Raw genomic sequence first — 26,776 nt, forward strand, 5'->3', positions numbered from 1 at the left:
AAGTATGAGCGAACCTTGAGCATTCGTAAGAAATATTAGTATGGTTTACATGTATATAACATACCCTCAGTATAAACAATGGATATTTTTTTGGAATTTACAATTGTTACACATTATCCCTGGACTGAAACTTCGACTTATCGTACACGTACATTAAGTATATTAAGTAGACTTACGTTCTACTTTGGCAAAAACTTTTACAAATCTATACTCGAGTGTTTTCCGTTTCCTCTTCTTATTTTCTTCCATCAATTTTTTTTTTCTTATACTCGATTGTTCCACTTTTCTTGTTTATTTCTCTATAAAATCTCGCATAAAATCCTGGCCTTCGACTGGCAGATCGAACGTGTAAACGGCTTAACATTAAAGTAATCTCAAAAAGGTTACAAACAAGCGTTCAGTTCCATCGTCGACATCCCTCCGTTCGTTATAAAATGTGCCATAAGTGTGATATGATTTATCGTTCTTCCCCTTGTTTCGTTTAATCATCCGTTCGCCCTATGTAAACGTTCACCGATCACTGGGCTCTCCGTGTAAAGTGCTTAATAGTTTAAAGAAACGAAAAAAAACATAAAGAAGAAAGAAAAGCACTGACGTACCTTGGCAGTTTTAATTGCTCGTTAATTAGGAAAGTCTGTTCACTTCGTTATCGTAGTGTAATACAAAATAAATGCATATACTTGGAATGATACTGTTATTCTTTTCTGTCTTCGCTTAATTGCCTATGAAAAACGTGGCCTCTTTCTCGACGCGTTCGCGAACGAAGCTTCTGGCGCTTTTCATTCTTCCATGCGCCTTGGTGAACCGTACTCCGCGTACCGTAACCGTAAGGCGTTGCTCGTTGGTGAACGCGCCGCGTGATGAAGCGTTTCTTCGAAAGATCATGATTACTTATTCATAGAGATGAGCATTCGTCGCGTCACTCGCGGCTGAACGTAGAAACCCCCTTAATATTCGGCGGTGGTCACTTTAGGGGTTTGGCTGTTATCGGTGGAAAGCGTGTTCTTTCGTGTTTACGAAAACAATGACGATAAAATACTTTTTTTTCAGTTAGTCTTTTCATCAGTTCACGGAACTTCGGGATTCCAGGCTCTCCCGGAAGAGAGCCGTGCTTTGAGCTTCTAGCGAGTTTCCGGCTAAGCGCCTCCTCCCCTCTGGTGTATGGCCGCGTCAGTAGAGAAGATCACCGGTTGTTTCGGAGCCCCATGCTGCAGCGTCTTGGGCTGGTTTCAGATAGTCGATCTCGCCGGTCTCGTTCTCTGGTTGGCCCGGCGTCGACGGTGACGGCGATGGCGATGGCGATGGCAAGGGTGACGCTAACGGTGACGAGGTCGAGGTCGGCGTCGATGTCGAATATACGGCCCTGGTCACGCCCAGCTCGAAGCCTTCGGACGCCAAATCCACTTTGCTAGGCGTGTAACTGGCTAAGCCACCACCACCTGCGGGGAACAAGCACCAGCTTTCAGCATGCTACGTTCACTGGCTGGAGAGCAAGAGGGACAAGGACAGTGCAAAGCGCGAGCAGAGAACAAAACACGTATAGGTACGTAATGTGTGTACATGAATGTGTTGTTTCAATTGTGACAACGAGAGAAAACGTTCGGATCGAAAGCTGGCTGTTGTTGGTGTTTATGCACTAGCGACTGTTTTTACGGAATCAACGTTTAACAAAACTTCCAAGTGTCTGGGACGTTTCACGCGGGAAAGAGGGCGACCAGAGATCGTTGCTTCTGTAAAAAGATCCGAAACAGGAGTAGGTAGGCTGTTTCCGAGTGAAAGGTACTTAAACATATGTATGTAGGTACTGCACGGATAGAAATACGCGTGTTAGATCGACTATCGCGACGACAGATGGCGATTAAAATTACCGAGAAGGGTCGGCATGCTTGTCGTCGAATTCATCGGGGACGTTTTATTGCTGATCGAAGCTGATTGCTCGACGGAACCGGAAGTTTCGCCATCCACGCTGCTCTCACCCTCGAGCATCGATGCCTCGCTGGGATATTCGAAGGTACGAGTAGCCGTGTCGTCGAATTGTATTCGGTGCTGAAACAGATACAACGTGAAACTTAATTATCGAACGTTTCAAAACCATTATTCAAACATCGCGAACGAATGTCGCGAAAGATCTTCAGAGACGACCAAGGTACAGTTGCGGCACGCGACGATTGTTGAAAAGACAGTTACATACGCGGCGGATGAAGCCACATGTTTCCAATGGTGTATCGCGCAACACGCGCCAACCAGGTACAAATAAGAGACACGGGAAGAACAAACAACGGCAACGGCATGCAGCCTGGAGAATAACAGTAACTCGTCACACTTGGTGCTTTTTCGACTACGAGCGAGGACATCGCCTCCTCGTTCTCTCCTTGTCGACGGACATGATCAAAAGAGAAAGCAATTCTTTTCCTAGAGAGCCGCCGCGCCGGAACCCATCGTTTGCTGTTCGCCCTGCATCCGTTGTTCGGGAGACCTGCGGGTGAGATCTGACATTTCGGGACGCGTGAACCGCTACCAGCAATTTCTCTACCTAAAGACGAGTGGTAGGTACGGTGAGTACCTATTCATAGACTTAGAAACGGATGGATACCTGTTAAACAACTCCTAACCGTTGAGCTCGAGGAACGAGCGTGATGCTGACTAGGTAGGTCTCGGAGATATATACACAATTTCTACTGGATAGAACATCGGTACAGCGTGGACCTGCAAATATTTATTTACAGTTCCCTTGCGATACTCACATCAGATAAATATTGAGTATACATTATTCGAACATGTATACGTCCGAGTATGACTGGTACAAGACCAGTACCCTAGGCTTTGAACCCGTGTAGCTAACAGTACCGGCAATTATTTCAACTACGCCTCGAGCACTCGCTTCGGTTAATCGTATGTGTTCAGTTTCGTTGTCCTTACACCTGAGAAACTGTTTGTATGCGACGAAGTGACAGGAACCCGGAAATCTGTACAGCGCGCTCCTCAATATTTCTTTGTTGTTAATCGTGAAACCGCGCCATGTGTACACTTTCTAACACTTTCGTCCTACAAATTTGAATCAACATTTTAACTTTTGTAAGTACGACGTAAAGGTTTCAATTTTAACGCTGAGTCGCTGTTCAAATGAAACGAAACCCTACGCCTTGAAGATTGTTCAGAGCTGGTCGCTTCATTTGTCAGGTATACGACAAAACGTTCTATTTATTCTCCGGTGAACTAAGCCGATCAAGGTCGGCAATTACGGAAGTTCTTAGTTGATCAGTGGTGCTAGTTAATAATGAGCAACCATTCGTTTCGAATGATCGGCAGCGACTAGGAGAGTTTGCGTTATATAATTGCCAGTTTTTACAGCCAATTTAACAACTTGGCGAGACACGGAAGAGCCTTTCCTATCTGCTAGCACCAAGCTACGGGATGTACTTATTCGAGGCCGGTTCGCGAGTCAACTCATTTATCGGTCATTAGGCATCGTAAAATGGGAATTTAATTCGCGTAGCGACACGATATTACTCATACTGGTGGAATGGTGGTTTAGTACATAGAATCCTTGCCCGCCACGACGAACGTATAACAGACCGAGTTCAACGTTCGTGAATTCCGCCCGCATAAAATAAACGACATTACAGAGAGAACGAACTGGCAAAGGGAAGGCTTTTTCAGTGTCACGAAATCGCGAAAAACACGAAAATGGCACTGTCGATAGACGTGACGCGTCTACTCTGTCGACCAGAGGTAAATATCAAGATGGAAAGTTATGTTCGTCGAGTTATGACGCCTGGTCGGCTTGGCTACGGGGACGAGCGCGTGTTCGGCGTGTGCAACGAGTGTCAAATCGTTCCCCGAACCGAGATGCATGGAAACCACCGAGGCTTTCTCTCATTGGTCGACGGTATATTGATTTTCCGGAAGAAACCGGCGAACCGGACGAATACCCTCAAAGGAGAGTAAACCTTTTGTGTAACGGGTGTACTCTCGCGGCCGTAAAATCAACTTGGAATGTCAAAGCCAGCGTAGTTTCCGCGTTAAGTTTGCACGTGCCCGTTAATGACTGTTTACGAGCAAAAATCTACCGAATGAATTTGCGTCGTTGCTTCGACTAGCCGTCCGATCGTAACGCGTTGACGCTTCGCCGTTAACCGAGGCAACGGGTATTCCTACTTCAGCTACGTTTTTATGCGGTCATCAATCTCGATAATCAACCGAAGAATCAATTCGAAAGATTCCGTGCATGGATCCCCGTTCGTACCTTTCGTCTGGTTAAAAAAAAATCGAAAAAGGGACACGTGCGAGAATCTCGGTAACGTCGTCCTCGTCGTTGTCGTCGTTTCGTTCTGCTTTGCATTTTTACGATCGATAAAAAACGCGTCGACTCACGCATCGTGCGAGTCTGTTCGCGCCACGGGCTCTCCGGAATTCTCCACTTGGAGACGGGAGCCTGCTTCGAACCGGCTTCGGAACATTTTTTTAACCTTCGTCCGAGGATCGTCGAGCGAACTTCGCCGGCGAGTAACGTCGACATTGGGCGCGATCCAGCCGTTACTTTCGGCTAGATCCGACGAAACAATGAGCCTCTTATCGCTGGTCCGCGAGAAAGGAAACAGTTTATCATTCCGGACAATAGAAAGAGGAGGCTAAACGGAAGTTTTACGTGTTTTCGCGTCATATTTTGCAGCCCACGTGCATCGACTCGTAACGCGGATAGAATACGGTCGCGCGTCCCCCGTTTTGCTCCGAAATTCCAGCGACTAGCTATTGGTAAACGTTGCTGTCGCGCGACTCGAATCTTTCTCGTTCAGGCAATGAGATTTACTATATAGGAAAGATATTCTACGGGAAGAGCAATCGAATGCAACAAATAACCGTCTACATCAGGCGAGCGCGAACAAGTCTTTCTTTTGATGTACCGACAAGAGTCGGATCATTCAGCGAACGCTCCTGCTCGCTCAACGGTACACACCAAACAAGCACCGAGTAAGAATGCTCGATCGCTCCTGTTCGCTCGTGCTCACTCGTTTGGTGAGTACGCGGCTTTACGTTCGTGCTGCTTACGCTCGGACAGCCACATCGAAGCAATGGCGATATCGCGAGATGGATAATAATTCCCGAATGGTTAGCATAAAATTTCACAACACGAGCTTGAACCCGGGGTTACGTGCGGGCTTTGAAACACGCCGAGGACTCGCAATGGCAGTACATGTTTTTGTAGTACCTATACATGTACCTTTTTCTCGATGTTGGGGAGTCGTTACAACTGTACAGTAGGCGATATAAAACCGTTGAAGAATTTATTGTCGCGACGCCGTTCTACCAGGTCCCTTGAACGGGTGTTCTCTCTCCCCATGGTGATGGCGACGGCGTTAAATTGGACGCGTAAAGCTTGTTCCTCGTGGTAAAAACTAAACACGAACGCATCCGTTATGTCCAGCAAAACCCGTAATCTTCTTCTCGTTGACAAGATTAAAGCCCTCGGAGGCGAACCAGCGTGGATATAGCCAGTCGAGGCGAGTCGACCGTTCTTCGATTCAATTTTAACAAACGCCGTATCGGCAGAAAATTTCAGTTCATTCGTTGTTCGCGCTGAATTGCTCAACTCTGTGGCCTTGAATCGTTTGTCATGGAAATCGATGGGCATCAACGACGATCCGAACGATCAGGGATGAGGAAGTAGCCGGTTGGTACATCGCGCACGACCGTCGCGTCCGTATGATTTACGACGATTTACGTTATCCACAACGAGCAATTAAATCGAGCGATCTTTTCGATGATTACACTGCTATTTGCTGTCGATCGGACGGATCCCATTGAATTATACAGTTACCTTACGAATACGCGTTAGAGCAAATTGCCCGTGTCCAGCCCTGTTTACATATTTCTGCATTTGCATACGAGCCGTGCACCGACCTATTCAATGACGGTGCACAACAGACACGTTCTTTGAACGAAAGAAGCTGCTACAACACGACACGACGGCGTGTATGTATCTGCCACCTATATTTACAAGCGGACGGGGACAGGATTTATAAGTATACAGCACGTTCCATTCAACCAGACCACCCGAAAGTGTCTCGTCTTTCCGTAAATCATACGCGAAAGACCGAGTATTTCGAATACGATCTCCCAATCAAATTTCAAAATACACATCATCGTACCGTAAAAAAAAAATTGTGTTCGGTTCCGAGAAGCGGAAACACGGAGAATAGTTGGGATAAATTAACCACCCTGTACGGTACGCTTTTCGATAAGAGGCTAACGGTCCCCCCAGGCGCAATTACTCGCTGATTTTTCCGTAACGAAGCGGAATTAGAAATTCAAATTCATTTTTTTTTTCTGCCTGGTCTATCAAGCAGCCGCGTTCCTTCACGATGAACCTTCCGCGAGAGGAGAAAACGAGCGGAGCAGTTTTCGCTCGTAGGAATTAGAATTGACTTTCGAATTTTTTCCCCTCCCGCAATCGCGTCGGGACGCTGCAACCGTGTTACATTCAAGAAAGAGAATTACCGACCGGCCGGGTCGGGCAATTCTGCCCCGGGAATGGGGCGATTTTGCAATTATTGCGAGAGGTGACGGCACGTGGGGTCGAGGACCTCGATAGAGGCGTGAAACAAGAACAAACCTAGGAGTCCTTTTCAAGCAAAATTACCTAACCTACACTGTAACGAAAGCAAAGGATCTTTCGGAGATGGTTTACAAAATCGGGAATTTTAAATTAATTCGACCTTGGATGGATACCGATCGGGCCGAAAATTTCGTTCGGAGCGATCACGTGGTATCGTTCGATAAACAAGAATTTCGAGTTCTCGACCCATTTCCGACCAAGGACAGGCGACGAGACGTCGTCGATTACAGAATTTCTGGCGATTGTCAACAAATCCGGCGACGAGTCCGACCCGTGAAATTCGTGCTCGCTAATTCAGCGAATAATGAGCCGCGTCGCACGCGAACGTAACGATTACATATTTAGAAGAAAACCGCGAGCGCTGTTTTTTCGCGCGAGCCAATTAATTATGCAATCAGGCTGTGCCCGTTGTCGCGACACGTCCCGTTATCGTCGCTTCTGCGAATCCTGCGTAATTATTCGACGAGTCGACCTTCCTCTCTTCGCTATCTCTTTATACATAGACGCACTGTTTCGAAAGCAGAATTAACGTCACAACGGGAGCGAAATTTACGGTACCTGCGACGACTCTGTTGTCATTCCGATAACATTATTTGGTTATCGATAAAATAATATTTCTTTTTTGTCGTTTTGTCTCACGGAACGTCGGATGCAAGATCGATACGGTCGGGGCGCAATCGGGAAACGACTTTGATTTGACTGAATTTAATTCGTGGACACGATGTCGAACGGAAAATCGATGTCAGACGATTAGGCGATCGGTGTCGCTCGGTTTACAATTCAAAGACCGCAACCTTGAGGCACGACCGAGTCGCGTTCCCGATTGTCCGTGTTATCAGATGTTACGCGTAATATCTCCCGTAATGTCTTTACACCGGTTCGCTTCTCGTTATGTACCTTTCACGAGATCGCTATTATTAGAGAACCGTGCGCGACGGCGAGCGCGGATTTGCCAGCTCTTGCGGAAACGTTGGTGCTTCAACTGTAAATAAAGAGCTGATACTTGCCTCCTACGGATCTATCTACCGCCCAGATCGTTTCCGTGTTGATATGACCGTATAATGGGCGATGTGCCAGAGAACCTTGTCTACTCTGTACACTTTATTGGCAAGTAAATCTACGGAATCAATGGGACATTGTCGTGTCGATTACGGTCCTAACGATCGTTAACAAGATCATTAAGGGATGTTTAGAGAACGTTCGGATCGAATTGTTACGGTCGCTCGTCAGGAAGTACTTACATATATAGGTACATACCTACTTATAATATACGTATACGTCGTGGTTCACCCTGTATAACTGTATCTACCTCGTACGTAGGTAGATAGTCCTATACGAGGATTCGCCTGATCAATTGGGTGATTCCTCGTCGGGCGTTCAAATCGCCTGCTACAGTTTTATTAGTATGTTGGTATTCCCGTATTACGCGAACGAGAGAATTCCGTTCCCGCGAGTTATCCGTGGCGTTATTGTTCGCGCACGTCTTCGATTTCAGGAGAGAAATCTCTGTCGCGCTCAAGTATTCGAGTAAGAACAGGGTCAGTGAATTTCGCACGAGCGTTTCCTTTGTTCTCGGATTTTCCTAGGGAGATATACGACAGACCCGGGGCAGATACGCGAGATTTATTGTCCAATGAGTTCGCGCACGGGACAGGTATCGACGACGATAAAACCGATTGTTTGCGAGGTGAAACGATACGAGACCGGAGCGCGACAAAGTGGATCGTAAAGTAGGAATTACGTATCTACATAGATGTGCGTAGGTATACAGGGTGTCTCAGGTAACTTAATTACGTCGGATAATGACTTAACGGTACACTTTGTGAAAATTTTGAGGCGTAGAATTTACATGGCATCTGGAGGCACATCTTATAAGATACGTGCTTTTTTTGTGGGTGGAGGCATTTCAAAAATTTCAACGTCACCTTGTTTTTCAAGTCAGCAACCGCCATGCGACGAAACCTTGAGAGCGTAGGACATGTTTCTGCGCTCGAAAGTTGCATCGTTCGCGCGCAGTTTTCATGCCGCGACGAATCGGAAAATCATGGAAAGAAATTTCTCGACCGTATTGACGCGCTCGTCCCGTTTTCGTTCGTTCGAATCTCTCTACCGTGAACCGATAACGAGTCTCCCGAAACGCGTTCGTAAAAAGCTTCGTCGAGCATTTAACTCGAGCGCGTCGAGTAAACGCGGCGACAAGTAATTTTAGCAATTTTTCGTACGGGAACGCGCGTCGTAGCGACAGACAACCGTTCCCAACCGCGTAATTATTCACCGTTAGACATTCCTCTGCGTGCAATAAAATTCAAATATAACGTAGACGCGACTGAACGGCCCCGGGTCGAGAAATTTCCACGCGGATAAGCGGTTCGAACGCGCGGAAACGCGCACTTTCGCGTCCCGAAGATAATCTTTACGCCGATACTTACACACTTTTATGGGCTGGCGGGCCTCGCTTAGAATTTGCTTTCGATCAGCTAAGTTGGTTTAAGGTAAAGGCATTTAAGCCGAGTTAACTGTGAAACTCTTCTCGGTCTCGCAACGACACGCGTCCTTCGTCGGTTTCGGTGCTGGAATGTTTCGCATTGTGGAACGGAGAACAGCTTCGGCCAGGGTCTGGCTATCGAGCATGGAGAAATTACATAGTAGGACCACGATCGGCCGATTCCTCGACTGCGCCTCGTCGAGCGAGCAACAACGGCCGTGTTTTCTAGTCAAGGATTATCCGACGATAACTCGAGTCCAAGCAGAAGGAATTCTAGGTCATATATGTGTAACAGCTCGTCCGACGATGGCTGGCGTTTCTATCGATCCGATACGGTCGACGAGCGCCGCAGTAAATCCGAAGAAAATACGACGCATCGGTGAACAATCGATTCGGAGGATCGGTCAGGTTTTTCGAGGCGGCTCGGTGCGACGTCGCCTCCAAGAAGATCGATCGCTGGACAATAACCGCCGACACACGTTTCGCCCCCGCTCTTAACTATTCCTCGCGACGCCGCGCCCTACCCTCGCCGTTTTCTCCGGAATCGCTCCCGTACCGAGAAGCCGAGGAACTTTCGAATATGCAAATTCCAGCATCTACCGGTTTCGATTTTTCATACCTATCTCTCGTTGCGTAACGTTATTAAAGGTTAGGGTTTGCCGCGTTAATTGCTCATGGAAAATCCAAACAAACAATAGACGATGGCCCGCGAAATCGGGTTGCTCAACGATCGGCCGGCCGACCGGACTTTCATCGATGAGCGAACACGCAATGCGTGTCGCTGGTTTGCATAACAATCCGCTTCGCTTTTCGCCGGTAACTCCTCCGTTTCACGATCCCCAATTATGTACCTCGTTAATTTGTCGAGGAACGACGTTCGTTGTTTCACCGGCGACCTTTCGAAACGGCGATGCGTCTTGTGTAAACCGGTGAAAATTTCCGTCGAACCCGGAACCGATGCGTACAGCGTTTTTCTCGCGAAAGACTTCTTCGTCTGGAGACGAGCGTAGAACGGAATCGGCCGTTCCGCCGACGCATTCCCATGAACCACGCTAGATTAACTCCTCCGACGAGCAGCTGGAAAATCGTTGCTGATTCGTTCGCCGCTGCTCGAGCACTTTTACTTTGTAAATCGGCATCGGTATTCCTAATGGGCCAGTTCTTGGTTGTTCAGTCGTCACGGGAATCGGCCGAAACCGTAAACCCCGACCCGTGAGAAACTCTCTCGTTTCGATCTGTTAAACGAGGGCGATTAGAGACACTTGGTAGCCTCGCTCCGGGGAGGAGCACGTGTTCCACATTTCGTGATAAATTAGTCGTCGGGAAGAAAAACTTTGGGAGAGGAAACCTGTCTTGGTCCTTGTGTCCGTTGGAAATAAGAGAGGCTCGAGGAGTGTTTGGAATGTAATATTTGATCGGCGAAACATGCTCGATTAACGATTTCAGGACGAATCGATCCTGGAGACCGTTCAACAGGTATTGTATCTGTAATAACGGCACGCGGGAGATGTTGCGTCGTGAAAATTAATGACGCGCCTTGTACGGTGTTATAGCACATTAATTATTTAGAACGTTTATCTATAGTTCGAACGAAGATCGTTTAATCCACTTTCGAGCTACATACGTAAAATTAGCTTGCGGGTATTAGGGGATACGCTGTTCCACCGAAACTCGTTAATAGTGCATTTTTACCATTACAATTATTGTAGGTACGTCCTTTCTAAAGATATCTACCCAAATAAAAAATGTTCTGGGGTTAGTAACAATGTAACGAGCATCATCGTATCGTGAATCAATCAGAAGCATGATTGCGATATTCTGTTTAGTTTTATAAGTTTTAATTGTACTGTATATAGGCAAAGATAACTTGCGCTCACCTACACAGGTACGTACGTACCTACGGATAAACATCTTATCGCAACGACCAATAGTTGTACCGAGCACATAAGGTTTCACGCGTGGAATCAGCATTAACGTTAAAAGGAAAGTCTCCGAGTTTTTCGTGTCATAATCCAACGTCATCTACGACGACATACATAATACAGACCATGTGCGTGGGATAATTCCATCTTGGACAGTTCTATTCAGACGAGGACAAAAAAGTGGACCGAAAATTCGGTGTGAAAGGAGTCGAAATAACGACGGGGACCGACCAAAGGGAGAAAAAGGCTGAAAGACGTTGCGCGGCTGGTCGGCCAGCCGCCCTTGAATATTTTACAATCTCTTTGAGGAGGGAAAGTGCATTCCCACGAGGCACGAAGGGCCTTGGTTACGGTACTTACAACTTACAACATATTACGTCGCTCGCTTTGCGACTTAAACGAGCTCCCGCGGCGCGAGTCCGTGGATGGAAGTGCATCCGATTAGATTAGATAGCATGGCTCACCAGCGCGAGATGCGGACCGATTTTTTTCACGAAAAAAATAATGGAAAGCTTTGATAAACGCGCCACATCTATTAACGTAAATACTTCGCCCCGATAACAATGTACATATAAAAAGCTTCTACGGCCTTTCTAAAGCTCATTTGTTTTATCACAAATTAGATAACGTTTGATTCTACGTTATTCGCAGGTGCAGCATAAACACAGTGATTTTGCTCGCTTTCTCGAGTAAATATTCCTTTAACTTTCAATTGGCGCCCGACGAAACGTTCGCGATGAAACTTCACTCGCAAAATCACGAGACGGACGAACGTACCGCAGTATGGGGGAGATTTATTGCGCTCACCTTATGATTTCGCGGTGTCCTCGAAAGGTTGCTGCGTCCATTGATGAGAACGTTGTCGTTGAAGAACGACACGTCGCACGGCGAGGGTGGACCACCGGTAAGCTCCCACTCGGCGTCGTCGGTCGTCGACGCGTCCAATGTGGCATCCAATACTATGATGCCGCCGTCACCGACCTGCGGGACAACCAAAAAAAAAAAGAACGTTGAGCTCTCGAAATCGGAACGTTATGCGTGGAATCCGGCGGGGTGACTTTCGAGTCTCGTCGACCGAGTTCCATGGAAACGCGTGACCGCGCATTCCTCCCCTCTTCGATTATACATAAGTACTAACTTACATATTTAATTTAATTTAATTTAATTTAATTTAATAATCTTACATATTATTGGTTCTCCGAGTTCTTTATTTAAATATTCATTCGTTACCAATACGTATCGATTTTCGTACAAACGAGCAAGCTTTCGTTCACGCAATACCTCTTCCACTTGCAACCCAACGTTTACACGTTGTAATTATAAGAAGACTCGATGCTCTTGGCATGTGAAACGCTTCCACGTGAGTCGCGCAGCACTCCACATTCACGTGAAATAACCTCGATCTCGCGAAACCGAGAACGACGACAATTATCAGGACTCGAAAAAGATCAGGAACGATCCAAGAAGATAAGTGGCGGTGAGACTTTCAGTGCCGCGCCGTCTTTTATTATTTCGTGAATGGACATCCTGTCGATTTGGAAACGGAGCCCGATGGAAACCGACAGGGACGCGTCTTCGACACGCACCCCGACTGTCCTTCGACTTTGTTCGAATTTCCTGACCGATGCGTATTTGGAGCTAACATATGTAAGTGAGGGAGAGCACTGAAGTTCAGTGATACATTACATACATACATATGTAGGAGAGAGTTGCCTATATTGGACCGGCTCCTAGTCATTAGTTTAGTTTTTTGAAGATATTCTGTTATCACACATTTTTTCAATACGACCAATACACCATACAATCTACGTATAATGCTTATTTTTTTTCGTTTCTCTTTTTATCCTGCGATGTTCTATGCTTGTGTAAGAGATCAAAATAAAAAAGTGGTCCAAAATAGGCAACTCTCCCGTATTTAATTTGTCGAAACTCGTGTAGATTCGGGAATATCGTGCTCGGTAAAATCAAATGGTTTTCTGTAGTTTCAAGAAAGGAAACTACTATTTTAATCGATTCGATCTCCGATGAATTTCTCCCGGCTGTGCTCGCGAACTCGTTCGGCGAATGGCGATCGCGCGTGATATCGAACGGTCGCCTCGGGGATAAATTTCCGGTCCACTTCCGGCGTCGTGAGATTTTTCGAAAGTGATTTTTATTATTCGAGGTAATTTCCTTCGGCCAGCGTTTCTGTCACTCTCCGGTTGCCGCGGGAATTCGGGTTGAACGGCGATCTATGGAAAAAATGCGGTCACGGATCATAACGCGAAGAAGCCGCATTACGGACGAGCAGAGATCGGGGCCGTGTAACGCAATACATCTCGATTTGAATGTAACGTGCCACGGATGCACCGGGACGAAAAGATATCGATCGCGAACCGTACGGATTATCGATCACCGGATGGATGGTGATGGAAGACAGCCAGCACTTGTCGGCCGAGTGAATCGGTGATTCCAACGCGACGCGGATAAAGCCGCGGAAACGATTTTATTCCAACAATTGCTGATCGAAAAGTTGTTGCGACTATCTGTGAATATGTAGTATTATAAGTAAATTATGTATGTATGTATGCATGTATGTACACCGACGAGCAAACTCGGCTTCCTCTAGGGGAAAAAGTGGCGTAGAATAAGGGCCTCCTACCATAATCTTATCTGTTGGTATTTGGAATTACTGAAATTTATGCCAAATTAATCTCCGCTGAAGCATTTCTCCCTATATGATTATTGTCTCGGCGCAAATTCGGGACGATAATCGAGAAGAGTCTGTATGTACATATTTTAGTCGGTTCTCGATGGAACAGGAGCAGGACCATTTATCGTCGAGACGGTAACGAGTAAGTAGGTATGTATGTACTTATCGGTGGCGCCGTGAGAAGAAAGTAATTCAATATTTCCGGTCCTCTCCCTGCGCCAGTTAGTATCTTCTCTTTGTTATGTCGCATCGGCTGCATTATGCAAGCGATTCCACGAGATAACGCGTCGTGAGAAAAATTGCTCGCCCATCGTTTACCGTGTAATCCCTCGTAACGCCGAACCAGCCAGCGGAATTAACCCGGATAATTTCGAATCAACTCTACTATCTACGATGTTTCGAGATCACCGCGTGAAACGAGTGATTTACGGCTCGACATGTTTCTTTCCACAGTACCCATCATGGATTCAAGAATTAGAAATCGATCGGCCACGAAACGTTTTCGTGGTTAGGGTTAACAGCGTAAATTTAAGGGATGTAAGGGATTTAAGGGAGAACGATACCGGCGGCAATGAACCCAAGAACAAGGTCCCTGACTTCATGAGAAATTCCCAGGATGTCTGTTTCCATTATTCCAAGCGCACCGAGGTATCACTCCTACAGGTTGGACCTTGAACCCTCCAAGAGTCCACGACAGTCGCCTAACGATTGCACGCGAGTGTACTCCACGCGGATACACCTGCGGCTGCAAAGGTGAGCCCGCATTTGTTTGTCCCTTGTGGTATACTCACGGTAGGTAGGTATGTAAATATGTACATATACATGCATATAGATACTCAGACCGCGTGTGCATCGATTCGAAGAAGGCGGGAAGCGCTTATACGTATATGTATAGACACGTTCCAGAGGTAATACATAGAATATTGCTAGACTCGTGAAATTCACTGCTAAAAGTTGCGCGATTCAAACCGTGATACGTTATCATCCCAAGTGTACCACTGCTTCCCGTCGCGAACTGACAAACAGTAAATCATGACCGCGAAACTGCGACACACGCGTGCGGGAAACTGGTCGTTCTTATCGATCTGTCGTCATACGCGATGACACGTGAGACCGGATGCGGCAGGATGCACATTTCACGACATCCGCCGTCGCCTAATTTTTCGCCGAGATCCAACAGCCTTGATTGCAAGCGTAGGCGCGTTCCAATTAGAACCGGAACGAGATTATCAGCGCTAAAGAAGTCATCTTCTTCGGGAGAGATCTCGGTAAAAATTGTGAACAAGTTTGGAACGGTTTCAGATAACGATAGGCACAACCTCGAAACTGATTTTATCTTCGATGCTAGTTTCTCGAAGCAGGACTTTCTCTCCCTTTTGTTCCACTTTGTCTACATATATGTACAATGTTTTCCCTCCGTGGCTGTCTCGTCGATTCGAGCCATCGTCTCGTAGGATGCAGACGGCAAAATTACCCTGGCACCCACGCCCCCCGTTTTGTTCACGAACTTGACAAGTTTATTCGCTGGCTGGGCTTGGATATCGTTAACGCGACCACGTTGAGTCGGCGACAGCACTAAATCGTATGAATCAGACACGGTTACGCGTTTCGCGAACCGACGAAAAATTGCAGCCGCCGTTTCGTCGACGACTTTTTGCGAGGGCAATACGAATTGCTGTTTCGCGACGTCGCGTTTCTAAATTAGAACCAACGCAGTCAGGAATGATTCATACGGTGTCAAAATCAATCTTGACTCGGAAGGTTGTTTACGCGTTCCATTAATATCGGTTACTATTTTCATGACGAACGTGTCTGCATAAAGAAACGATCGAGGAGACGATCGATTACTCGATCGTTTTAACGATTCCAGCTTCTTTCGCGCACTATCCAAAGCGCGCCAAATGCTCGTCGAGGAGTGAAAGATTTAGAAAGCAACAGTACGAATTTAAAAAAAAAAAAAAGAGCCACGTGTCTCATCCGAAAACTGGATCCATTACGTAACCGAGAAAGGACGAAACGATATCCAGGATAGCGCAACACAACCGCTCGATCACTGTATGCAAATGCAAATTCGACCTGCGACCAGCTGTTCGCGTCGCCAATCCAGTTTCCTCCTCGCTGGTACCGGAGCCGGTCAAGGTCAAACGAGGTCACGCGTTCTGAATTTCACCGAAGGAGAGAGGATGAAACCACGAGTTTCACGTGAACTCGCGGCACGAAATAGGGTCTCCATCTCATTCCACGCAGAAGTCATCAGAGGAACTTGCTTCAGAATTTATTAACAGCCTACCATGAGAACTCCGAAAATTGCACTAAATCGATACCAAGTGAACGTGAGAGATTCCAGTTCGAGTGAACGTTAGCTAGCCCGAAAGGTCACTGAAAAAATTACGGCGCCGTTAAATGGTTTAGTATCCAGATATCACCGATAAGCGATCGTTTCTTGGCCGAAGATCGTGTCTCCACGAAGGGAAGAGACGTGGCTACAGGTACACCACGCAAGTATTGTCGCTCGCTCGGCCTACATACCAAAAATCATAGCGGTTGATTCAAGTTGCGCCACGATAGTCGGGAGCGCAATGTTCCTTAGAAGGCCGAAGCAAGGAGCTACATAGTCTGAAACACGATAACGGGCCTTCGTAGCTTCTCTCGTCTCTCGTAGAGTCGCAGCGCTCTAGGACGGCCATATACGAGAATTCCCATGGCGTCTCGTGGAATGTCACCGGCCACGATACGCGAATGCCATTTCTTACGCGGCTGATCGGCTATCTGAACCTTTGCCTGGCAATTCCTCGAGGAGCTGCGGGCAACCTCCCGTGACCGGCAGCCAATCGAGAGGGATTGCGAATTCCTTTTTCTCTCTTCCGTGCGACTAAACATCTTCATCGAGGCGCGGTTGCCGTGAGTACCATTGAATTTGAAAGTCGAGGTTCTTTTCGCATGGATTTAACGTCGCGATAGTCGATGATTCGTACGGAAGATAAGATTCCTGTATTTGTTTACAGCCGATACCACGGCTGAAACGAAAAGCAAATCTTGTAACGTACGAGTCAGCTCGAACCCGAAGAAAGGCGCGAGGAAGATTGCAGAAACGGTTGTATATTGTACATTACGAACAGAACGAATTGCGGTAATAGTTATCGGGGAAAGAAGGTCAAGGATACCTTGTCGAGGCGTAAACTCGATTACCTGCCGTATGTATCTACTTGTAATACGGTAAACCTGCTAACGAAACGAGAGAACAGAGGTTCTTCGAGCGATGCACAGCAGCGCTCGCTCCCTTTCTCTACTCGCGATCGCGAGATAATATCATCGAAACCTCTAGCAATCCCTCTTCGATTTGATCCATCGAACCGTCGTTATCAAAGTCTTATGTATTCCCCTCAAAAAAAAAAGAAAAAAAAAACTCTTGCACACACACGCACACACACAGAAATAGCGTCGATAAAAGGCGATGAGACAGTGACGCATCGGCGATATCCAATATCGGTGCGTTGTCTTGTTTGTCCTTAATTACCAATCGATAAACAGCTGTCTGATTCACCGAGGTGTACCCTAAACTAGTTCTTAGGCTTCCCAGCGACTGAAGAACGCGTGTTTGCATGGGGATAGAGCTAGTTACATGTTGATTCTTCTACGATCGTCAATACGATATTTGGTATGCGACCGTAAATGAATTGGTCAATTCATACATACACTACGATTCCGTTCAAGCGATTTTGGCTGATAAATTCGAGTTTTATTTTTGTCACTTCGATTCATTGGTATTCCATTGATACCGTTGTTAGCCGTCCTATCGTGAGCAACAGATAGTAAGATTAGAGATAGAATACTTGGAACTGGCTCGACCAGCTCGATCGACGAAACCGATTTGAATCCACTAAACGGAAGATTTTTCATCGAGCGAGTGCCACATTTTAAATCGAATTGCGAAAACCAGGGTGCTGGACGTGGTAAAGAAAACCGAGATGCTTCGAAGAGAAAGATAGGAAAGGCGCAGCGTTACGCGTTTCGAGACGAGCCGGCCAGTTTTCCTTTCTGCCAGTTACGCCGCGCCCGACGTTACATCAACGGCTCGGGCATTCATTGCGGAGTGAATCCGTGATAATAGGTAATAATACGGAAAGCGAAGAAATGCATTTAATGCTTATGTAATAATGCATAACCATTAGAAGCCCTGGCAACGCCGCTTCTGGTATTTGCGCGTTTGCGTGGACGCAACGAGTTATACCTGATAATTGTGCCTTCGCGGCGACAGATCGAAAATATCGAAAGAGTGCTGCGTTCACAATAATTAAAGCGAAGCAAACGAGCTCTTCGCGGTGTCGGTACAAATTTTTTGCGGAGAATCTTCGGCCAATTATACAGACAAGTTAACAAAAAGCATTTCATAAGAAAGTATTTTAGACAAAAGTTTGTTTGGTTTTGAGGGGAAAGAGAATAACATTATTTATTTTTAATCTGGTGAATGTTTTGAAGGCCATTTGAACGTCAACTTCGTTTTTTTACCCAATGGTTTTATCACCATTAATCCACACAGAAACATAAACCGAAACAGAAGCGAAGAAGAACGATCAGCTCTGATATTCATAGACGTTCTAATCGCCAGGATTGCCTCGACTTATTCGGCGTGTTCGTCACGAATGCGTCAGGACCACATATTACATTACATATACCAATGCTTTCGGTCGACGCGATATGGATCGCAGCTAACGCTCGGCTCCGCAATTAATTTCTTTCCGGCTGCATTACGAAACGTGCAACGTTTCAGTCGGCTACCTCCAGGAATTCCATAAGGGAAGCCTCAGGAATTCTATTTCGTTTCCCGTTTTTCCTCTCCTAAAGCATCGTCCAACCTAAAGTTTTGCTTCCAGTACTCACACATCCATATGTACCTTCTTGTTTACAACAATACAGATGATGAAAGAAAAGCGTAAGCATCGATGACATATGTGACCGACTATGTACATACATACACGCACACACATACCTACATATCACACAGTCTCAAACGCTTACGCTTCGATCAGTCACAGTCGACTCACCTGAACGACAAAAGTATTCCCCGCGTTTTCTCCGCTTCTTCCAGCGTCACAGAGTAAAAAAAAGCTGCTAGACAGAAGAGGAGAAGACGGTCGTCCGAATAGAGAATCGTTCCACGACCTAATTCCGTGAGCGCTTCGCTCGGTGAAGGGAACCTTTTACCTCGTTCCACCGCGGACCAGTCCGTACGTCTGACCGAATATTTTCGTAGATTAATTAGACCCAAGTATGACGTTCGAATTGCAAAGCTCGCTATAATCGCGCGCATCGAAACGCGTTCAGCGCGCCGCGGACGGGTGCAACGCTCGAGATTGCGTAATTATTACGAGGTCGTCGAAGGTTAATTAACGCGACGGACGGTTACGGCTGATATTATCGCGTCTCGAGTAATCCATATGCATCTCTACTACCGGGCCGGTCATTTTTTTTTTGTTCCCCTGAACGCTCGTACGCCGAGCCGCGTAAGACGCGAAAACGAGCCAACGTTTAATCGATTATCCTCATCCACTACCGTCCATTTAATTTCGCAATCGGATACCCAGTGAGCTGGGAACGTATATGCCTATGTAATTTCGTTATCGCGTGATCTAAGGCCAGTTAATATCCGTTTAATTAGAAGCGTAAAGGCGGGGATGCAGTCGGGAACCGCGTGCTCTGACTTGGCCTGGAGTGCAGCCTGCATCGCGGTCCTCTACTTACACGCCAGCCTAATGTTACCAGACAAGCAATACGATACACGCGACATGTCATCAATCGAATTACGCATGATCCGCGAAATTTTATCTTTCTTGGAGTGCCTCGGAAAGGTAAACGTCCACGTGTAACCGTATACATAAGTATCGTGCAGCGGGAAAAATGACCTCGTGAACGCTCGTAACTCTGGACGTAGGTGTTAAACCGGATAATTTCATCGATGGTTTCGACCTTGGACTGACTCGATTGTTTTCGGGACCAGCAGGGGCTTCTTAAATGTATAGTTCTTCCGGATTTGAAACAGTAGTCGTAACATTTCACCGAGAATGCAAAAAACTAGATCCTAATCGTTAAGATTACAAAGGTCTTACCAGCCGGTTTTACCGATCCTGTATAGAGTGTTACCAAAGCTCTGGCGAGTATTTCGTTGCTTCAATCTCGTAACACTATAGTATGCAGAAGTATGCGAGCAAGGCCTTTCGTTCGACCCAAGGACAGCTAGTCTTTTCTCGTTGATCGATCGAACGAGTTTGTATTATACAAAGACGTCACAGGAGAACAGTTCTATTCGAAGTCGATGGTGTACATGCGTACATACATACAAAAAAGAGGAGAACGCTATCGAGCATTGTTCCTGTTTCATACGGTTCAACTAGAATTACGCGCGCGGTCTTGAAGCATGCTCTAGTTTCCGGTTCGTTAAACGGTCGTCTTTTATCGAGTCCACCAGGCTATTCTTCTTTTTTTCCGGCGGCCGATTCGAAGGAGCCTCGTTAGTGCCATTAGATGAGGCAGAGTCGATTTCGTGAACGAGCGCGATCGATGATTCCGTGCCGGGAAATTCCGAGAGATCGTTATATGTACTGGGCAATGGTTGGCAAATAACGGGGGACCATGGTGTAATTGTGATAGCGGAGTAATCTGTATTCGACTGGACGATCCGAGTTCCGGGTTATCTAATGCGAGAAAGTGCATCTCGGTGCATTCAATTTACCGATCACAATCCCGATTTCCCAAGATTTTCTATGAAACACCAGACCAAACACGCGTTCGATTTTTCCTTGAATTTTTTCAGCTGACAATGAGACCGATCATCAGCTGCTCGAACAAGCCCACGACTGTTTAAACGTAACAGTCCGCTTAACGATGGAATGGAAAACAAACAAATATCGTGCATCACATTGGATGAGTGCGACCGCGTGCTTGGAATACGAGGACGTTACGTCGCTATAAATTCTGAGCGTGTCTGTGCGTACGATCACGTACAGTTCGACGGGCGACGATTTTGATCGAGTCGATATTAAAGAAAGTGAAATGTGCTTGAATTATGTATACGTACGAAAAGAAAGTTCCGCCGTACCAGGATCCTATTGAACCGTATCGATTCGCAAGCTTCTTGCGATCAAATCATGGACTGTTAAGTCTCCAGTTCCCTTGGCAAACGACCGATCTAACGGTGCGACTTCTTGCGGACCGAAGGATTTCAATTTTCGAAATTCTATTTCAAACGGTCTTACGCAATCGATGAACTTTCAAATTATACTTTCGAGGAATTACCTAGGTGAAGAAGCGTTCAAAAATTAGACTGACGTCTGTTGTATTCTATAATCGAGAACATAATGCTCGTCTCAATGATTACGAACGTTTGATCATTGCGAACAAAGTAACGGTTCCTCGCGAATCAGCTTGTTCGAAAGAATAATCGAAATAATGTGCTTCAATGTTTCGGTATGTACTGAAGATCCGCAGTATCAGAACCAATAAACAACCTCGGTGCGATAAGATCGAAAACGACTGGGATTAGAAATTATTGATGACTCACCTTCGGTTTCTCTCGCTTCCTCTTAATGATGAGTCCGTCGTTTTCTATATAATCGGGCACGTCCTTCCGGTTACTGAAATTGAACACCATGGTGTTGTTCTGCTGATTCCAAGGCTTCGATTCCCATAGTCCGCCGCTCCCAGATCCAGACTTTTTCGCGGGTTGAATCTCGTCGGCGCTCTTTAAGCTGACCACAACCTTGGTCGGTTGCTCTATGCTCTTCACTCGATTGATCAGATTCTTCTCCAGTTCTCGGTTGCTCAGGCTCTGTTGCGGATGCTGCGTCTTGGTGGATACCAGAGGTCTGATAATTCCAATTTGCTTCTGAGGTGGTGACTCGGTTGTCTTTTGGCATCTTATCGTTTTCGCCTCGCTGCCTTGAGGATAGGAAGTGGTAGTGGTGGTTTTGATCAGACCAAGGCTACAGATAGCTCCGATCGGCTTGCTATCGACATTTCCCTTTGGGTCGGCGACGTCCTCCTTATTGTCCTCGATCTTTCTATCGCACCTATCCGGTTCTAGCCTCTCCAGCAGCCTAGAGGCCACCTCCTGGTCCGTTGCAGCGTGCACGGAAACGTTCTCGGATAAAAACGTCTTGCTCCTGGATTCCGACGACTTCTCGTTTCGATCATCGGCCTGCTCGTCCGCAGAATTCTGCCCATTTTGTTTGTATCCCGGTAGGTAACTCTTATTCGTGCTCGATTTATCATTGAAGTTAAACTGCATCGTTACACCGGTTCGTGCGATGTTCTCCAGCGCTGTTTTCGAAATGGTCTTTGGCGCGTCGACCTCTTCCACGGCATCCTCGTCGCTGGGCACCGTGTCTTCGATCGATAACTTGGGCTCCTCTGGTTTTTCTTCTTTGTCCGTGGGACTCTGTATTCTCTCCGGAATCTGTTGCCTCGGGTGTTCCGCGCTGTTGTTCACCAACATTTCCTCCGTCTGCGGTCGCGGGACCTTCACGGATTCCGACGCGGACACTTGTCTGAGCAACTCCCTGCTGGGACTCGGCGGGGACTTGTGAACAGGACTGGAATTCTGTTTCGGTGAATCCTTTATCGGGGATGGTGGACTGTGCACGCGTGGTAAACATTGCCTCAACGTATCCTTCATTGGAGAGGACGGACTTTGTAGTCTTGGCGATAAAACCCTCGGAGATAAAATGGGGGTCACAGGCGGAGATTTCACGCTGATCTCTAGGGATGATTTCAATTTGCTCTGTTGAGGTTCCGGGCTGGCCGCCGGAGAAAACTTCAGCTTGAAGGATGGCTCGGGCGATGGTGACGGAGAGTGCGACTTTTCAATCTGTTGGAACTTGCTGACCACCGAGGACACGGATTGTACGATGGGGTCCGTGATCACCCCGTCTATGTGATACTCCGTTTGGCCTTCCTGGGTCTCGATCAGCTCGGCGGTAGGCTTCTGAGGCAAAACGATCTTCTTTGGTGACCCGGGGATCGGTCTGGAATTACCATTAACGAAAGGTTTAGGTTGAACCGGCGGTTTCGACACGACCTTCTTTTGCGTTTGTGTCTTGAAGGTATCGTTGATGGTTTTGAAGGTGGCCACCTTTGCGGCAACTTCGCCTTTTGGTCTCAGCTTCTTCGCCGATCCCTCGAAGATCCTCATGGTGGTCTTGACTAGATCTGGCGGTGGTCTCTCGGTTTCCGCCAGCAACGGTTTAATCCTCTTCGGCTTGTTCACGGGTTTCGGCCTGTCCAGCTCGCTCAGCCGACATTCAATCTTCACCGACGTTCGGTCTATCAGAATAATGTGATCGTTTACCGGTTCCTGTTTCAAACCGTTGGTCGTTACGCGCCCGTGGCCATTGCTCGTATCCTCGGTCCCATTGTACCTCATCAGAGTTTCCACGCTTCTCGCTCGTTTCATCGATTCGTTTCCTCGCGACGCGTTCCTGTATCTGTCCATTTTCGCATTGGCACCGGTGGTCGTTCTTTTCGTGTACTTTCTCACGCTTTTTTCGCTGGGCTCGTCGTCGCAGTCGAGTAGGTCCTCGAGACTGGCAGCGCGCCGGAAACGCTGCACCGTCACGCGACTTTTATTCATTTCTCTGAGAGTGAGGTTAAGGTACTTGCTCTTTAATCTGTTCACGATCCCCGGTCCATACTGGAGTTCCTCCGAGCTGTCGCTTTCTCCGTCGTCGTTCACTGCTCTGTTCCTCGCCATTTCCGCTTTGGTTCGTGACAACTCCGCAAGAACGTCCCTCTCTGGTTTGCTGTTGTTGTTGTTGGTGGTCCTACAGATGGATCCAATCCGATGCTCCTCGCAACTGGTGTTCAACGTTTGTTCCGTAGTTCTCTTCGAATCCTCGTTCTCGGAGCCGTCACCGTGTTCCGATTTCCGTTCCGTATCCGTTAACGACTTGTTCAGTGTACCGTTCGCGGCGACATCCTCCGAATCGGAGCAGAGCGACAGATCCGCCTCGAGACGCATGTTGCACGCGACTGCCGGAGCTTGATTGTTGGCGGCGATCGTTCCGCTGGCGACGGTGGCGCCGCTGCCTGCTCCTCTAGAGAGAAACGGAAAAGACGATACAACGACACCGGCTATGGCGCTTCCACCATTACCACTACCACTACCACTACCACCACCACCACTAGCTATACCACCACCACTACTAACGTTAGCAGACGGGTTATTCGCGGCGACACTGTTGTTGACAGCGTTCTCATCTCCGACGATCGTGCGCGATCTTAACGATACGTTGCCGGCAGTGCACTGCTCTTGACCGAAGGACGGATCAATGGACTCCGTCGCCGCAGACGAACCGGTCACCGCCGAGTATAATTTCACGCTGGCCCCGTTGTTCGCGAAAACTTTACTTTGTTGCCGACGCCGTTGAATCAAATCTCTTTTCCACTGTGGCACAGCATTGTTGCCGCCCGATTCACCGGCGCTAGTCGTCGCGTTGCTGGCGGTAGCCATATTGGACGCGCGATGGGCGCGTTCGCAAACGCGCGGCTGATTCTCCACAAGTAACAAACGCTCCCCCTCTCGCTCGTTCTGTCGCTCTGACTCCGTCGATACTGGTCCTTGGTCTTTCTTTTCAGATACAACGGACGGTTTCCATTGCGCGAGAGCACGAGAATTTTTCCCGTGACCGCGGATACGAACAGCTGCCAACCGATCGGTAATCTTGACAGAAGAGGACACGTTTATTTCATTCTTTCTGCTGGTGGATCTACCAGAATGTCTGTCTGTTCGTTCAACTATCGTTATAGAGATTCGTAACGTGATGGGGAGATCGGTCGTTGGTCAGCGGATCGATATAGGCTTCGGGACTGGAGACAAGTGGAACGAGAAGAATAATCGAACGGAATCGAGAAAGGCACCTGTTCCGCGAGGAACGTGTGTACACGCATTCACCGCACATGCACACCGCGCACAGAACTGACAGGACTGAACACAGTAACTCTCGGCCGTACGGTGTACGTACTATTTCACTCCATGGTTAACTATCGTGTCCGCTTCCTGGTGCAGCGTCGTGGCCGGCGAAGGAAAGGCTCGCCAATCGCTGGAAATCGAAAGTACCTACCCGTGAGCACGCACTCGCCACGCACCCACACGAAACGCCGACGAAAGGCGAGCGGACGGCCGTCCTCGCTCGTTCACTCGCACTCCGCTCCTGCCCCTGCCTGCCAGCCAGCCTGCCCGCCTGTCTGTTCGACCAAGATATCGCCTCTCTCCCTCCCGGTACAGCTCGGTTCGACTCGGCTCGGCTTGGCTTCTATGCACCAGCCCCCTCACGTTGCACGCATGCCAGAACCCATCGCGGTCTCTCCTCTCTTCTCTTCTCTTCTCTTCTCTTCCTTTCTTTTCCCTCCAACAGCCCTTTCTTCTTCCAGACCTCCTAGCCGTAGCCTTTTCCTTTACGAATGCTCGCCATCCACCACCCTGACGTCATTCTTCCGACCGAACGTCTCCTATCGAATGCCACCTGGACTAGTCAGTATCGAAATCCCTCGCTTGGGGTTTTGGGGGTATATCGCGATTACAGATTCGATCCCTCGAGGGCGGGAAATATAAAACGAAGAGAAGGGTATAGGTCGAATCAACGGAAAACATTCTATCTACATAGTATTTCATATTACCACTTTGTGAATGCTAACTAATGTTTGGCGTTGTAATTCCATTAAAAACAACGGCAACGCGAGAAACTATTAAAATTGAACAATTGTTTTCTAGGAAAATATTCTGATCGTTCACCGAAGCAACCAGAATTATGTACATACCGCGTTCTTGTACCCTCCATCGCTGAGCGGACTCGGCAAACAAAATATAACACGTGTCGACCGTGTTTTAAACGAAGGGGAAGTGCATCCGGCGGACGATAATAACGAGTACATACGAGAAAAACAGGACGGATCTGAGAATGGTAACGAACAATGACCCAAAATGTGAAATCCCGAGCACTTGGACCGTTTTCTCGTGGTCCGTGACGATCGAGTCCCGTTTGGAATATTAGTTCATTGCGTGTTTTACGTGACATTGGTGTGCGAGTGTTATTATTTCATTACACAGCGGACCATAGGTTGTACATATACATATGTAGTTTGCTTCCGGTGCCAGGGATAATATCACAGCGACTGTAAAAAAAAACTTATAAAGTGCAAAGTTAATCGAACTGATTAATCGTACTAATCGTGGTAATCACTTATTAATTGCTGACGACGATACAAGTAATTGCGAAAGATCGTTCGATTCGAGTGTAACTTTAAACATTGCGCCTTTCCAGTCTTCTCGAAGGGAAAGTAAATCATCGAGTAGAGTCTGTATTGAGATCAATGCCTTTTCCAGATCGCGTAACATTACCATCGATGCTGGATCGCTCTATTACATACGTATTGTATCGACTGGAGCGCTTGGTATCACTGAACGATCTACGACCGTTGATAATTACCGTCAAATGCGATGAAAGAACTGATGTACATGTGCTATACAATTATAAGTCTCCGTGACTTCGATGGTACTAAATTGTATTCACGCTCACGATTCCGTAAACAGACATTATATACGTATACACATACGCGTACATCTTAATTATATGGGAAACTCAAATTACTTATGAATTATGACACGAAATGTATCATACAATGCGAAAGTAAAGGAAGTAGCTGCAGATTGCAAACGCCTCTAATAAGTTGAAAAATTTACGAAGCATAGTAAGGGTCATCGAATCGTAGAAATGCCTGCGAATCGTTACATGGAACGCACGCAACTTATGCAACTGTTTAGCATGATCTAACAAGTACATAATGCAATACACTTGTGTTATCAACAAATCTGGAATGCTGCTTTAATCATTTTTTCCTTTGTATAATATTTGCTTCTAAATTGCCTCAATGTGGTGTGTCAGTTGCGCAACGGTTCTTTATCCTCAATATTAACATAAATCATAGTTCGATGCGCAGTCAGGACTCGATTAATTGTTATGCGAGTACAATGTTGACGAACCGTACAATTTTATTAACGTAATCATTAG

At 47.0% G+C, this 26,776-nt stretch overlaps 1 protein-coding gene across 1 annotated transcript; it reads right to left on the minus strand.

Annotated features, from left to right (window-relative positions):
* Positions 1-122: 122 nt before the first annotated feature.
* On the minus strand, positions 123-25,209 carry LOC107186441. The gene is made up of 4 exons (XM_015574303.1): positions 21,274-25,209; positions 11,831-12,004; positions 1,869-2,046; positions 123-1,439 (listed from the first exon to the last, which is right to left on the minus strand). The coding sequence occupies exons 1-4, from the start codon at positions 24,217-24,219 to the stop codon at positions 1,171-1,173; spliced, it is 3,567 nt and encodes a 1,188-aa protein (XP_015429789.1). The 5' UTR covers positions 24,220-25,209; the 3' UTR covers positions 123-1,170.
* Between the last annotated feature and the right edge of the window lie 1,567 nt (positions 25,210-26,776).

The sequence above is a fragment of the Dufourea novaeangliae genome, unplaced genomic scaffold (genome assembly GCF_001272555.1).
Source record: "Dufourea novaeangliae isolate 0120121106 unplaced genomic scaffold, ASM127255v1 scaffold88, whole genome shotgun sequence".
In the NCBI taxonomy this organism is placed as follows: Eukaryota; Metazoa; Arthropoda; class Insecta; order Hymenoptera; family Halictidae; genus Dufourea; species Dufourea novaeangliae.